At 40.3% G+C, this 15,048-nt stretch overlaps 1 protein-coding gene across 1 annotated transcript in view; it reads left to right on the forward strand.

The window, feature by feature from the left end:
* The window catches only part of Cps1 (carbamoyl-phosphate synthase 1), a 122,306-nt gene that overhangs the window by 40,030 nt on the left and 67,228 nt on the right, over positions 1-15,048 (forward strand). Inside the window, 8 exon segments of the mRNA NM_017072.2 lie at positions 1,512-1,601; positions 5,024-5,152; positions 5,674-5,780; positions 6,638-6,776; positions 8,458-8,535; positions 11,195-11,293; positions 12,988-13,083; positions 14,386-14,575. Of these exon segments, the coding sequence (NP_058768.1) occupies positions 1,512-1,601; positions 5,024-5,152; positions 5,674-5,780; positions 6,638-6,776; positions 8,458-8,535; positions 11,195-11,293; positions 12,988-13,083; positions 14,386-14,575 (928 nt within the window).

Below are 15,048 nucleotides of genomic sequence, written 5' to 3' on the forward strand. Positions count from 1 at the left end.
AATAATACAAATGAGCATTTAAATTAATAATTCTTCCTGTGTGTGTGTGTGATGATTGTATGTGGAGGCCAGAAGACAGCTATGTAGATTTTGTTCTCTCCTTTCACCTTTATATAGGGGTCCAGATATTGAACCCAGTTCTTTAGGGGTTTACAGCAAGGGCTGCATCATCTCACCATCTCTATATTTTAATCCATGTCAAACGAAGGGGAAAATCATAGTGACAACAGCTGGTTCTGTTAATGCCTTGTAATTGAATAATGTCATCACAGCTGTGATAAAATGTGCATTTGTGCCAGGAAGTTATATAAGTTTTGTGAGTTTTGTTTGATTATATGCCTTGGAAATGTTGATCCTTTAACTCATTATCATCTCAGTGCAATGTGATGTAGTCACAAGTAGATGGTAACATTGTTGTACTTTATAGCAGGAGCCCAAGGTTATGACTAAATAAGTACTTCTCCAAGTTGTCTGAGGAGAGGCTTTACCTTCAGCATAAATGGATCAGTTCAGCAATAATTCCCTAGATTCAGTGTTTTCTCCAGCAAAGCCACAGAAGGGGAAAAGTAAATGGCCAGCATCCTTTTTATAGCTTTTCCTCAAGCATACTATCAGGATTATGAATGCATGTTTTATATAGACTTTGTGGAGAGATAGACATTCCATTTAAAGTGAATGTTCTTTCAAATATCCAGGTTGCATCTTTCATTTAATACCGTTGGCAAGCCATGGAGTCATTCTAAATTCAGAGCATTCTAGCTAATTCTTGAAGCCAGGACCAGGGTGGCCACCAAATGCTCTAGGCTTCTTTCTCTCTCTTTTGTTCCCTTTTTCTTTTATGACTGGAGAATTGCTTCTTCTGTAGATGCCTATGAAAATCGATCTGCCTCCAAGCAGTACTTAAGATGTAGATAATGATTATGACATGCTCTGGGTTCTTTTCTTATGAAATCTACCATTTAAATGCAAACGACTTTATGGTAATCTAAAAGGACCAGTTGGTCTACACTAGCGGATGAGTTCTCATGACTCTTACTGATTTTGCCCATTCAGCCTCTCTGCATAAGCTTAATATACAGTGACTCAGGGCTACCCAATCTGATCTGCACTGCAATTCGGCGATCAAGTGGCGTTTAAGGCATGATGTATCTATTACCTCGTCTGCCTCCAACTGAATCGGGCAATAATACTACTTGAAACTTTCATTGCTAACGAGGCAAAACACGAGGATGGTGAAGCAGCCAACTTCTTAAAGATTTTTCTCATCACTGTAATGAACAGTTTATATAAAACGGCAAAGTACTTTTTCTTTTCTCATTAAAAGGATGCAGTCTGTGGTATTTGCTGTGCTTTTCTTACACAAATTGATTTTTAACTGCCAGTCACTCCCAAGCAGTTAACAATCAATCTGTTACCCATCTAAGTACCAAACACCCTCAGTGAATTTACTGTCCAGGCCTGGCACTTACTGCTGGAATCTCCTCTCAGTGTCTGCTTTCTTTAAATGGCAGGATGTCAAGGTGTTTGGCAAAGGAAACCCCACGAAAGTGGTAGCCGTGGACTGTGGGATAAAAAACAATGTCATCCGCCTGCTAGTTAAGGTAAGTGATCCTTTCCCTGGAGAAGCGGAAGTTTGTAGGGCTGATGATGTATTGTTTGATTCCCTTTGTTTAGGAGAGAGAAGGCTTGTTTGGGAATGTAGATCTCCTCTCTTCTTGCTGCCTTTGAGCCACAAGACAACACATATTGTTCAAATAAAGGGTACAGACAACACAACAAGAACAAAAAACAAAACAAAAAACCCCCAACAACAACAACAACAACAACACCTCCCAAGAACCAAAAACCCATGGAAAAAGGGAAGTTTCTTACCGTTTATTTGTTATGATTTTAATTTATCTATTTTTTTATCCTTTTAGTTAGCAAAGAATGGGGTTTTCCTAAGGCCTTTTGGTGCATGCTCAGTTTTTGCTGTCCCTTCCTCCCTGTTCTTTTCCACTTGTTCCTTCCTACTCTAGTACCCTCCTTCCTCCTTTATAACACATATGCTCTAATCTCTCCATATTCCTCCTGTAAAGCCTCCCATTTCCTCCTCATTGGCCTCTCTCTCTCTCTCTCTCTCTCTCTCTCTCTCTCTCTCTCTCTCATATTTTCCAACCTCTACTCATGTGAATTCCAGCACAAAACACATACATATGCATATATGTATATATACACATGTGTGCACACATAATCTACATCTATATCATCTACATCTGCACACACTTACACACACATACATACACACACACACACACAGGGAGGAGTTAAGAGTCACACATGATAGAGAGCATATGCTATTCTTTTTTTTTCCTTTTCTTTTCTTTTTTTTTCAGAGCTGGGGACCGAACCCAGGGCCTTGCACTTGCTAGGCAAGCGCTCTACCACTGAGCTAAATCCCCAACCCATATGCTATTCTTTTGAGCCTGGATTGACTGTTTTATTCTGAGACAGTCCACATTTACTTTCACTGAAGTTTGGAAATTGAAGAAAGCCAGGATTTGTCTGACAGTTCCTGTGTTAGACTACTTTTATTATGAACTATGTGAGGATTATGTCCTGATATTGTTTAAGACTTCTATAGAGCTTTATGTAAACTCTTAGAAAACAAAGTAAAATTGAACTTTAAAATCCTTAAGGAGAATTTAACAACATCATAGCAGCATTTTAATAAGTATCATTTTGCTAGAGTTTCTCCTTATAACTCTCCCACTTTTAGTTTCTCTCTTTCTCCCTCTCTCCGTCTCTCTCTGTCTGTTTTTGTTCCTCTCTCTCATACACACATGTATCCACTAAAAACATACATGCACATTCTTAACCATATTTGCATAACATCAAATCAATGTGGATACAGGAGGAATTCTTCAGTTCATCTTCTCATTGTCAGAGACTATCAGCAATACTTAAATTATGATTTTAAGTGATCAGTTTTATTAGCAAAACTGTTCATGAATCTTTTAGTGGTAGACACACAAAGGGCCCTTTCATAGTCTGCTCCTATTTTTGCTATTTTAATTCACACTGCTCAGTTTTTAGTTGCAAGAACTATATAGGTCTCATTAACCAAGGTCTGCTCTAGTTGGGTAGAGCCTGTTTGGTGCCCGGAGATACATAGGACTTTCCTTAGAACTCTCCACAGCTACTGACCATAGAACCAGTACTAAGTTCCCTTTCCCCAGGCTTGGGTCAATATTCAATGCTGGCTTCAGCTTATCATGGAGCTCACACTCTGGTTGTCTACTGAGGTAACTGTTGTATACTGTACTGGAGTGTCTTGTGATGTCATTTGTCAATCCCATTCATGTTGATTAGGAAAACCTCCCAAATAAACTTTCAAGTCCTCATCTCAGGGAATGAAGATTTGAACTCATTCAAAGAGTTCAGAGGGAGAATTTTCAAAGATACTAAATAATTAATTTTTTTGTACTGGAATTTTCTTTATTTTCCATCTACTCTCCATTTCTCTTTGTCTTTGATATTTTTATAGTAATAGTTTCAATTTTGGAAAGTTCTCTCCATGTGTGCCGATAGGATTCCCCTCCACTACCACAATTCCAGCTTCATTTTGTCTCCCTTGCTCCCTTCTGCTTTATCTCATCTTTTTATTTGATTTTGTTTTTGTTATTAATTCAGTCCAGTCCAATTAGTGCGTATTTGCATGTGAGTGCCTTTCTGTGCTTTGGAGCATGGCTACGTCCTGCTAGACCAAAGGAGAGCCACTCTTCCTCCCTCAATTCAGTTGCCCAATTCAGTTGCCAATTCAATACCCATTCAGTTGCCCAAAGCTTCTCTCACGGTGGTGGGGTCTCGGAGGCCCTCCCTCATCTGTACTGGAGTTTTAACTTGCTTGACCACGAACAAGCCAGTCTTACGTAGGTAATCACAGCTCCTGTGAGTTGATGTGTCCAGCAGCCGTGTGGTCTCTAGAAGTCAGCATTTCATAGCTTTCCTTCCATTCGCCGTCTCTTACATTCATTCCTGCCCCTCTTATGTAATTGTCATGAACCTCAGATGGTGAGAGGCTGACGTACATGGCCCATCTAGAGCTGAGCACAGAGGGTTGTTCATACTTGGTGTTTTGAGACCTTCTGAGTGTCTGTAGTAACCACTACCCCATGCTAAAAGAAGCTTCTCTGACCAAAGTTTGAGAGTCGCACAGATCTGTGGGAATAAACATACATATTTGAAATCATCATTGTTTAAGGAAACAATAACAGTTAAGTCCCTGCTAGGGATATGATTTCCTCAGGCACGAGATTTTGACCAGGTTTATAGTACCAGTCATGAAATCCCTCTTGTACAAGCAGTTGGTTATCTCCATAACCTTAATACCACTATTACAAAAGTGGATACATCTTGCCAACCAGTTAGCATCGAAGCATACAATGTTGAGTGCTGGGTAAGGCCACGGATGACTTTCTTCCCCAGCAGCTTGTGTAGCAAGTCTTGGCACTTAGTAATCCTGTCAGAAGGACAAGGGTTTTATTCAAGGTCACTTCCTCTCTCTCCTGCTTACTTTTATGAAAATCATTTTGATGTTTCTTCTCTCAGAATATAAACAGTAGACAAAGCCATAGGAAGGAAAGCTAACTTAAAATTTGTCAGACAAAAGAGGAGAAAGTGAAAGGGTCGGATGTGGTCACACATTTGCAGAGATGGGTCCTCTTTGCAGCTCTGTGCTGCACTACCGGGGTAGTAAACAGCCTTGCTGTCCTGTGATGGGGAGTTAAGCCATTGAAGCCGTGAACGGGAGTGTGCCGCTTGTTTTTATCACGATTCAAACTTCAATGCCGTCCCTCATCTGTTTCTTAGGTATACCTATGTCACATAAAGCACAACGGGCTACTCTCATAACGTTTTATTCAGACTCGATTAAACACTATTTTTATTTCTTTTAGGGGCTGGTTCACCAAAAGAAAACAGAGGGGAGTCACACATTAGCAAACCAATGTTTAGTTCCTCTTTTTTATATTTTTCCCCCCAGCGAGGAGCGGAAGTGCATTTGGTCCCCTGGAATCATGACTTCACCCAGATGGACTATGACGGACTTCTGATCGCTGGAGGACCTGGGAACCCAGCTCTGGCACAGCCACTAATTCAGAACGTGAAGAAGGTGCTGGGAGCCTGGGGTTGTGTGTAACTGTTGGGGTAGGGGTGGAGATGTGGGGGTGAAGGGCATCTACCCCGTACTCTAAAGAGGCTGTGTTTCACTTATTCAGGCATTTTTAGAACTTATATTAGGACATAGGAGGCAATTTTAGCTTAGGTATTTTGGAGAAAAACAATTGAGGAGTCTAATTAGAAGTTAGCTTGCCTTTGGGTAGAGTAACCTTGACATGGCTTCCTCCACTAAAAGTAGCTGACTGGAATCTAGGCTTCACCTATACTGTCCCTCATAATTGCAAGATGACAACCCAGGCCCCTTATCTCTATGCAGAACCTGTCAGACCTTCAGGTTTTTAAAATGTTAAATTATGTGTAGTATAATCAGAATGGCAGGAGCGTCTTACTGAGTTCTAATGCTACAGATCCAGACCCATCAACTGATGTCGGGTGGGGGATCCTTTAGCTTTTGATCTTTCAGAGACTGTTTTTACTCTCATCTTACTGGGTTGATGATCTTCCCTGATCTAGATTTTGGAGAGTGACCGCAAAGAGCCGTTGTTTGGAATCAGTACAGGAAACATAATAACAGGATTGGCTGCTGGCGCCAAATCCTACAAGATGTCCATGGCCAACAGGTAAGGCATTATGACTGTTTGCAGTCGGACTACCTCTGAAATACCACCGGTAACCAAACACAAAAGGCTTAGAGAATTTACATAACGTTTCTGCAGAGTAAAGGACAGCCACCGTATTACTTAGTTCACAGTTGCCTGACCACCTGATACCACTTTTATTACATTTCTGAGAGGCAGCCTTCTCTAACGATAACTTTGCTATAGTTTAAGGTTATTTTCCTCCTCACGACATGAATTGAAGTTATAGTATTCAATCTGGTGGTATTCCAAGGGAAATTGGTCCAATTTTAAGCTTAATTTAAGCACATTGATAACATTTTAAGGAGCTAGGAGGAGTCAAGATCTGAGGGAACACCAGATCCTCTGTTTTGCTTCTTTGCACCCCATCCCCACCCTGGGATGACTTTATTCAACACCAGATGTCCTCCCTCCCTCCCTCCTTCCCTCCCTCCCTCCCTCTCTCCACACAGTGTACCTCAGAAAGTCTGATCTGAGCAGTCATCTGTTGGTTAACTCTGACAGCTCTCCTTGGGCTTTAAAATCACTGCGGCTCCTTTAAAATAAGTTGTTTATTTGTCTTTCTGTTAAGCCAGCATGCAGTTCCTTTTGTTATGAGTACCTTTCTAAAACGGATTGTAGAAGTTTAATAGACCTGATACTTAAGACTCAACAAAGCTTCCTGAATTGATTTTTTTTTCTTTTTGGAGACTGAAATTATTGGGATTAACAATCTGTGACTCTTTTCACGAAGTGATTTTCACTAATGCAGTTGAAAGTTCTGAATATGGCTTTATGAGTAACATTAACATTCTCTTCACTCTTCCTTCCTCCTGCTCTTTCTCTGCATCTCTCTCCAGAGGACAGAACCAACCTGTTTTGAATATCACAAACAGACAGGCTTTCATAACTGCTCAGAATCATGGCTATGCTCTGGACAACACCCTCCCTGCTGGCTGGAAACCACTCTTTGTCAATGTCAATGACCAAACAAATGAGGTACACGCTCTCAACAATCCATTCAGGTGGAAGTAAGAAGTTATGGCTTTTCATAGTCTGTTTTATACTTCTTTCCCATGTCTATGTGGTGTGCATGTGCATGTGAACACACTCGTGTGTGTGCATGTGCATGTCTATTGTGTAGGTGTGTGCACCCATGTGTGCCCATGGGGAGCCCGGAGCAGGACACCCGGTTTCTTCCTGGATTGTTCTTCACTTAATTGTCGTATGACATGGCCACTCGTTGAACTGGACACTTTTGGCTTGGCTGGCTGGTCAATAAATAAGCTCTCAGGAAGCGTTCAGCTCCATTCCTTAACGCTGAGGTTATAGCACATGCACTGACCAGCTCCATTCCTTAACGCTGAGGTTATAAACGCATGCACTGACCAGCTCCATTCCTTAACGCTGAGGTTATAAACGCATGCACTGACCAGCTCCATTCCTTAACCCTGAGGTTATAGCGCATGCACTGACCAGCTCCATTCCTTAACCCTGAGGTTATAGCGCATGCACTGACCAGCTCCATTCCTTAACCCTGAGGTTATAAACGCATGCACTGACCAGCTCCATTCCTTAACGCTGAGGTTATAGCGCATGCACTGACCAGCTCCATTCCTTAACCCTGAGGTTATAGCGCATGCACTGACCAGCTCCATTCCTTAACCCTGAGGTTATAAACGCATGCACTGACCAGCTCCATTCCTTAACCCTGAGGTTATAGCGCATGCACTGACCAGCTCCATTCCTTAACGCTGAGGTTATAAACGCATGCACTGACCAGCTCCATTCCTTAACGCTGAGGTTATAAACGCATGCACTGACCAGCTCCATTCCTTAACCCTGAGGTTATAGCGCATGCACTGACCAGCTCCATTCCTTAACCCTGAGGTTATAGCACATGCACTGACCAGCTCCATTCCTTAACGCTGAGGTTATAAACGCATGCACTGACCAGCTCCATTCCTTAACCCTGAGGTTATAGCGCATGCACTGACCAGCTCCATTCCTTAACGCTGAGGTTATAAACGCATGCACTGGCATGCTTAGCTTCTCACACAGGTGATAGGAACTTGGCCTCAGATCCTTGCCTGTAGGTCAAGTGCTCTAAGCCATGGAACGATCTCCCCAGACAGCCTGTCACTTTAAAAAAGTAATTGCTCTCTTCCTTTCTAATTAGTCGACTTGTTAAGGGCCAGCACTTGCACCCTCCTTCAGAATCCACCTTCTCCATCCATCATAATTAGGGGTCAGTTGCTATACATCCGTCTGGACCCAGCCCTGTTCCACGTGTCCTTGAGTCTCACTTCGCACCGGAGAACCCTTTAAGAAGAACTTTGGGAAACTCATTTAAATGTCGGATGTGAGAATTTTGTTTTATTTTGACGAGATCCCAGAAGGGCCTCAAAGGTTATAGACCAAATTTGTTGGTTTTTATTATATTATGGAACCCACATACAGATGCCTCTTGGTTGGGCTGTTTTGTATTCTTACTTAAATAGACAGGCGAATCTTTAATGTTTCCAGTCATGTTACTTAATAGTACTGGGAATTTCCCAGAACTTTATTAAGCACTTACCTTGGTTTCCCATTTGAATTTTATTATCTCCTGAATAATACCTTGCCATACTTGACATTTGTTGTCATAGAAGGAATTTCTCCCTGTTTCTCATTCCTTTAGGGGATTATGCATGAGAGCAAACCCTTCTTCGCTGTGCAGTTCCACCCAGAGGTCAGCCCGGGGCCAACAGACACTGAGGTATGCCAGCCAGAAGATGTCTGTTGTATACTTGAAAAAAAAATTGGAGATGCTTGTGTGTGAAGACTCAAGAAACCAAAATAATTGGTTCATAATATTCTCAGGGAGTGTGTTTTGGTACCATGCATTTTGTATTAAATTCCCCCATGAATATCATGGAGTAAATTTTAATCTTTTCTTAACTTTAAAGTGGAAAAGCCCTTAAGAAGCTCGAAGCAATGCTATGATGCTATTTTTATGCATTGTCATTCTAATATATTTAGTTCTGAAATTTACAATTGTTGTGCTATGCAAATGAATTCCCTATTGCTCTTTCCATCTCATAACTGGAATGAAATTTTAATCCCCCATCTGTGAGTTTAAAAAAATCCCTATGGCAACTGGTTGTGTATCCACAGAGGGAGAATAAACAGAAGCAGGGGCAGGAAAAAGGGCAGCGTGCAGGAGAAAAGGCAGCCTGCTTGGTCACATGATTTACGTGACTTTAAAAATAAGAACCCAAAGGGATGCTTAGAGCAGTGTGTTTCTAACCTAGATATTTTTATTTTGTTTTGTTTTCTTTCTTTCTTTCTTTCTTTCTTTCTTTCTTTCTTTCTTTCTTTCTTTCTTTTTAAAAAAATATGAGCTCTTGGTTCAGTATTCAAGCACATCCGTCCAACCAAAGCTCACAATGCTTCCTATATAGAAAAGCCTAGAAGGTCTGGAGTGACTCCTCTCCTGCATCCAGGAGCAGTGCTGGCCGTCACTGTCAGCAGATACTCCCCAAAAATCACTCAGGAAAAATGTGAAGAAGAACAGAGTTTCCTTCTGAAATTCCTGTGTTTTCATCTTGGGGTGGCTTCTTAGATATTTGAATGCCTGTTTTTTGTCCCTCTATTATTTGGAAGTATCAGATCACAGTAATCAAACCCAGTATGGTTTTAACTACTCACGATGAACCTGGGGAGAAAAAACAAGCAGAAATGTGGTTGCTGTCTTCATGTAATTCAAGCTAAATATTTTGTTTTTATTTTAAAATTTAGATGTAAGACCATGTTAACCCCTCAGATTAGGAAAGTTATTTTATATAATTTGAGCACTATGATTAACTGGGGGTTTTTTTGTTTTTTTTTTTGTTTGTCTGTTTTTTTGTTTTTTGTTTGGTCCTGGCAAATAATTGCAAACTGAATACTTTTGTTGACATTTGTCGTGTCCAGTGAAGCGACAGAAGTAAACTCACTGGTAAAGTTTAAGAATAATCTTTCAGGGTCATATTTTAGAGCCAACGGAAGTTAGAAATATCAGTATTTCCAACTTTAAGGTGCATGCAGTATAGCTTCAAGTTTTGTTCAGCTAGAACTTGTTCACACGAATGGTTGGCAAACACTCGATACCCTTAGAAGGCAGTATGGGGCGTGTTTATTGACTGAAGAAAACATTCCCTTTACAGGACGTGAGGTGAACAGAACCCAGAGGGCCTCCAAAGATTTATTGTATGTGTGTGCTTTTTTTTTTTTAATGGTCTAATTGAACCCTCATCTATTGACACTTTTCTAGTCTTTCCTGAAGTTTTTATTTGGCCTAATTCGATAAGAGTAGGCATTAAGTTACTGGACCAAACCCAAAACCCAAACTAAAACCATCAAGAAACAAAACCTCTCAGCTATCAAAAACAACGAGTTTATGAAATTCGTAGGCAAATGGTTGAAACTGGAAAATATCATCCTGAGTGAGCTAACCCAATCACAGAAAGACATACATGGTATGCACTCATTGATAAGTGGCTATTAGCCCAAATGCTTGAATTACCCTAGATCCCTAGAACAAACGAAACTCAAGACGGATGATCAAAATGTGAATGCTTCACTCCTTCTTTAAATGAGGAAAAAGAATACCCTTGGCAGGGAAGGGAGAGGCAAAGATTAAAACAGAGACTGAAGGAACACCCATTCGGAGCCTGCCCCACATGTGGCCCATACATATGCAGCCACCCAATTAGACAAGATGGATGAAGCAAAGAAGTGCAGACCGAAAGGAGCCGGATGTAGATCGCTCCTGAGAGACACAGCCAGAATACAGCAAATACAGAGGCGAATGCCAGCAGCAAACCACTGAACTGAGAATAGGCCCCCCGGTGAAGGAATCAGAGAAAGAACTGGAAGAGCTTGAAGGTGCTCGAGACCCCAAAAGTACAACAATGTCAAGCAACCAGAGCTTCCAGGGACTAAGCCACTACCTAAAGACTATACATGGACTGACCCTGGACTCTGACATAATAGGTAGCAATGAATATCCTAGTAAGAGCACCAGTGGAAGAGGAAGCCCTGGGTCCTGCTAAGACTGAACCCCCAGTGAACTAGACTATGGGGGGAGGGCGGCAATGGGGGGAGGGTTGGGAGGGGAACACCCATAAGGAAGGGGAGGGGGGAGGGGGATGTTTGTCCGGAAACGGGAAAGGGAATAACACTTGAAATGTATATAAGAAATACTCAAGTTAATAATAAAAAAAAAAAGAAACAAAACCTCTAATATTCATGGAAGAACTTACAGTAAAACAAAGAAACAAACAAACCCCACAAAGATCTCCTGAAGTTCCCACTCAACCGAGTATCAGCTGACTTGTTAGAGACCTCTTATGTTCAGAAGTGTGTAACTAGTTCGTTTTGTTTTCCTTTTCTAGTACCTATTTGATTCCTTCTTCTCGCTGATAAAGAAGGGCAAAGGCACCACCATTACCTCAGTTCTGCCCAAGCCAGCATTGGTGGCATCTCGAGTCGAGGTTAGTAGATGTGGGCTTGGTTTGTGAGTCATATATTCTCTCATGTGATAACCTTTTAAAGAAAATGATGTAAATTATACTAACACCTATGAAAAATAAACACCAATATTATATTTTTCTATTATCTGTTCTTGGTAAGTCAATGGAATTTACATTAAAAATTTAAAAGATTCCTATTAATTCTTTGAACATTTCATAGTGTATTTTAATCATGAGACACATCTCCCTAACTTCTCCCAGATCCATCCTTCCTGTCTACTGGTTCAGCTTTGTGTCCTCAGTGTTTTTATGCCCACTAAATACCATTTGCTGTGCCCATATGTTCTTGTATGTGTGGCCGTTTACTCATTGTGGCCCCTATAAAGAAATTTAACTTTCCTCGCAGCAATTAAGTCCCAACAGCTCCTCAACTAAAGATGGGACTCCATGTCTACATTCTCCTTCCATTTTGCAGTTTTGTCTCTCTTCAGCTTGCATAGGTCTTGTGTATGCTGTCACCATCATGAGTTCCTATGTACAACTGCCCTATTGTATTTGTGAAACTGTTTCACTATAGCCACTCACAGCTCTGGCTTCTACAGTCTTTCTGCCCCTTTTGCACAACGATCTTCAAGCCTTGGGAGGATGAATATGTGTATATATACATATGTATATGTATATATATCTCAAGATACATATATATCTATATACATTCCAAGATACATATATATGGGATATATATATATATACATATATCATACAAGATACATATCATATATATGTATATATATATCCCATTTAGGGCTGAATATCCCCAGTTCTCTATTTTCTGCACAGAGCTTTTGTCTAAACAAATCACACAGTGCCTAGGGGAGATCCTACCATTATTATTCTGCTAAATGGACACAGTGCTAAACCTTTTCCAATGCCTTATTTTTATAGCCATAGATTAGTGCTTTCCTCAACCCTCATCAGGGAAACTTTGTCCTGCAACAGATGGTAATGAACATGCACAGAGACTCACACCTGGTCAAGTTGCAGAGAATAAGGAATTTTCACTTAAAATACTGTCTTCCAAAATTCCCTTCTTCTAGACTAATATCAACATGCTAAAGAATCATGTTACCTATATTTTACAATTTGGTGTTTTCCATTTCCCATCATAAATCATACTTCTTTTTAAGCCTGACATATACTTTAGAATCACTGCAGCTGATACAGTTGGTAGAATATTTTAGATGAATCGCTATTTAATATGGTAAATAAAATTTTATTATTTTACCTCTAAAGGCAAGTGGGTAAAGATTAATATGTAAAAAACCTAAATCATTATATATTTAAACTTTCATGTTAATATGATAAAGCTTTTATTCCTTGTTAATATTATAAATTTTATAAGAATGCATTGTTATTTACAAAACGTGCACAATACATATATGCAAATATATTTATACACATTTTGTGTAGAGTAGATGCATTTGGTATTTGCATATTCTTAAGCTAAATATCAGCTTCTTTCAAAAATTTTTTCTCTTAACAAAACTGTTCATGAGTGTTGGACAGGGCGTTGAAATTAGAGTATTTTAGTTGTTAATCTTTTTTCTTGCAAATCACTATATAAACTCAGATAACATAGTTTGGCTTGTTTCCTCTTGCAAATACCCTATTTCTAGTACTGAGCAGTGATAGTAATGTTTCTTTCTTATTGTTTACAGGTTTCCAAGGTCCTTATCCTAGGATCAGGAGGCCTGTCCATTGGTCAGGCAGGTGAATTTGATTACTCCGGATCTCAGGCTGTAAAAGCCATGAAGGTGAGAGAGCACGAACTTTCCTAGGATTAATATGCTCTCCTTAATGAGTCTAATTAGTATCTTGTAATTTAGATTTATGATACTTCTTCTCAAAGTTGCTATAATAATTTTCCTTAGCTATTGGTGGAACTCTGCAGTAAAAGTTGGGACAAAACAAAACCAAAACTTTTACTGTTTTAAATGTGCACATCCGCCAGATAAAGTGGTTGGGATTATGTACACTATTGTCTCTACATTGAAAACACGAACTTTTACTGTTTCTGGAATACATTGTTAAGTCTGCCCCTGTTGGATGTGAAGGAGGCAGTTTGGACCTTAGGCTACTTCCCCTCCTATTTTAGATACTTTGGGCATTTCTGTGGTGGATGTGGGATGCTCTAGCTGGGTGAGCAAGGGCAGTAATACATTTGTTCAAGCCTACAAAATTATCACTTGTCACCGAGATAATCCTATCCACTTATTGATGACTTGCAAACTGGATGATACGGCTATATTTTCAAGTAGAAAGGATTATTTGACACTTCTTGGGGAGGATAAATGGATTTTTCCATTTACCAAGGTCCCCACTGTCATCCTAACAAAGCCAGCCTTGAGAAACTATCTGGTGTGGTTAAAGCACTCTTCTGCAGAGGCAACTTGCTCTCTCATTAATTCTGTCTCCAACAAGCTCTACATCTTGGTGATAACCAGGCCATCCAGAGGTGGTGTAACCACTGGGTCTGCAACCCTGCCTCAGGCATTCACTAGAGACCTGGCAAGCACTGAGCAGGGCAGTGACATCAGATGGAGAACAGGGCAGCAAACATTGGTGAACAGCTGGCAGGTGGCTCTTAGTGATTCTAGCAAGAATACGACACATTATACTGCCCTGGAAATGCACACTCAGTGCTGATATATAGAGACAAGATATATAGAGAAAAACATCTAAGTTGCTTCTAATTCCATAGTGTGCTTACTCACTTTAAGTTTTGTTTCTGATTGTTTCACTCTTAAGATCAATCAAGTTTAGCAGATTTCTGGACAGTCTCTCTAGAAATGATTTCCAGTTTGACTTGCCACCTGCCCTACAGAAGGATTCATGGTGACCATCTTGTGGAACCCTCACCCTTCTTTCTTATAAGCATTATTTTAAAGTGTTTTCTTCCTTCATTTGGCAGTTTTAAAGTTTTTATTGACTTGTCCTATTGATCCCTGCAGCTGATCCAGGGAATAAAAGATTTGTCTCCCAACTAGTTTTCATTTGAGCGTAGTAACCACCACCTACCTTAGACCATAAATTCAGACACTTGATTCTTCTTTCAGGAAGAAAACGTCAAAACAGTCCTGATGAACCCGAACATTGCATCCGTGCAGACCAACGAGGTGGGATTGAAGCAGGCAGATGCAGTCTACTTTCTCCCTATCACCCCCCAGTTTGTCACAGAAGTTATCAAGGCTGAACGGCCCGATGGGTTAATTCTGGGCATGGGTGGCCAGACAGCTCTGAACTGTGGTGAGTCCTTCTCTGTTCAGGTATAGATTGTTCTATGAATCAGTGTGGAATACATGCTGTTTGTAGTCGTCTAACAGCTGTGTTCTGTGTGTCCATAAAGCCTTTATTCTAATGTATAAGGAAATAGCCAACAAAAGCCTACAGTACCATGTAGTAAAGTGTATCGTTTATGGCACAAAGTAGTAGGAAAAAGGAAAATATTCACTTTAAGACTCTAACGTGGCCAAATGGATTTAGTGGGTTTCATTCTTCACTTTAGGAAATTGCTATCATTGAAACTCCGAGAACTATTACGAATGAAAAATGAGAATTAATGTTCGTTTCATAGTCAGTGCTGTGGCATTTGTCTGTCACCTGACGATGTAGACTTGACTTTACAACTCTATTATTGACTGTGGTGATTCCTTGGATACAATTTTTTTCTTCCATTTTTTATTAAATTGGGTATTTCTTATTTACATTTCAAATGCTAT

Source organism: Rattus norvegicus, chromosome 9 (assembly GCF_021556685.1).
Source record: "Rattus norvegicus strain SHRSP/BbbUtx chromosome 9, alternate assembly SHRSP_T2T, whole genome shotgun sequence".
Taxonomy (NCBI): Eukaryota; Metazoa; Chordata; class Mammalia; order Rodentia; family Muridae; genus Rattus; species Rattus norvegicus.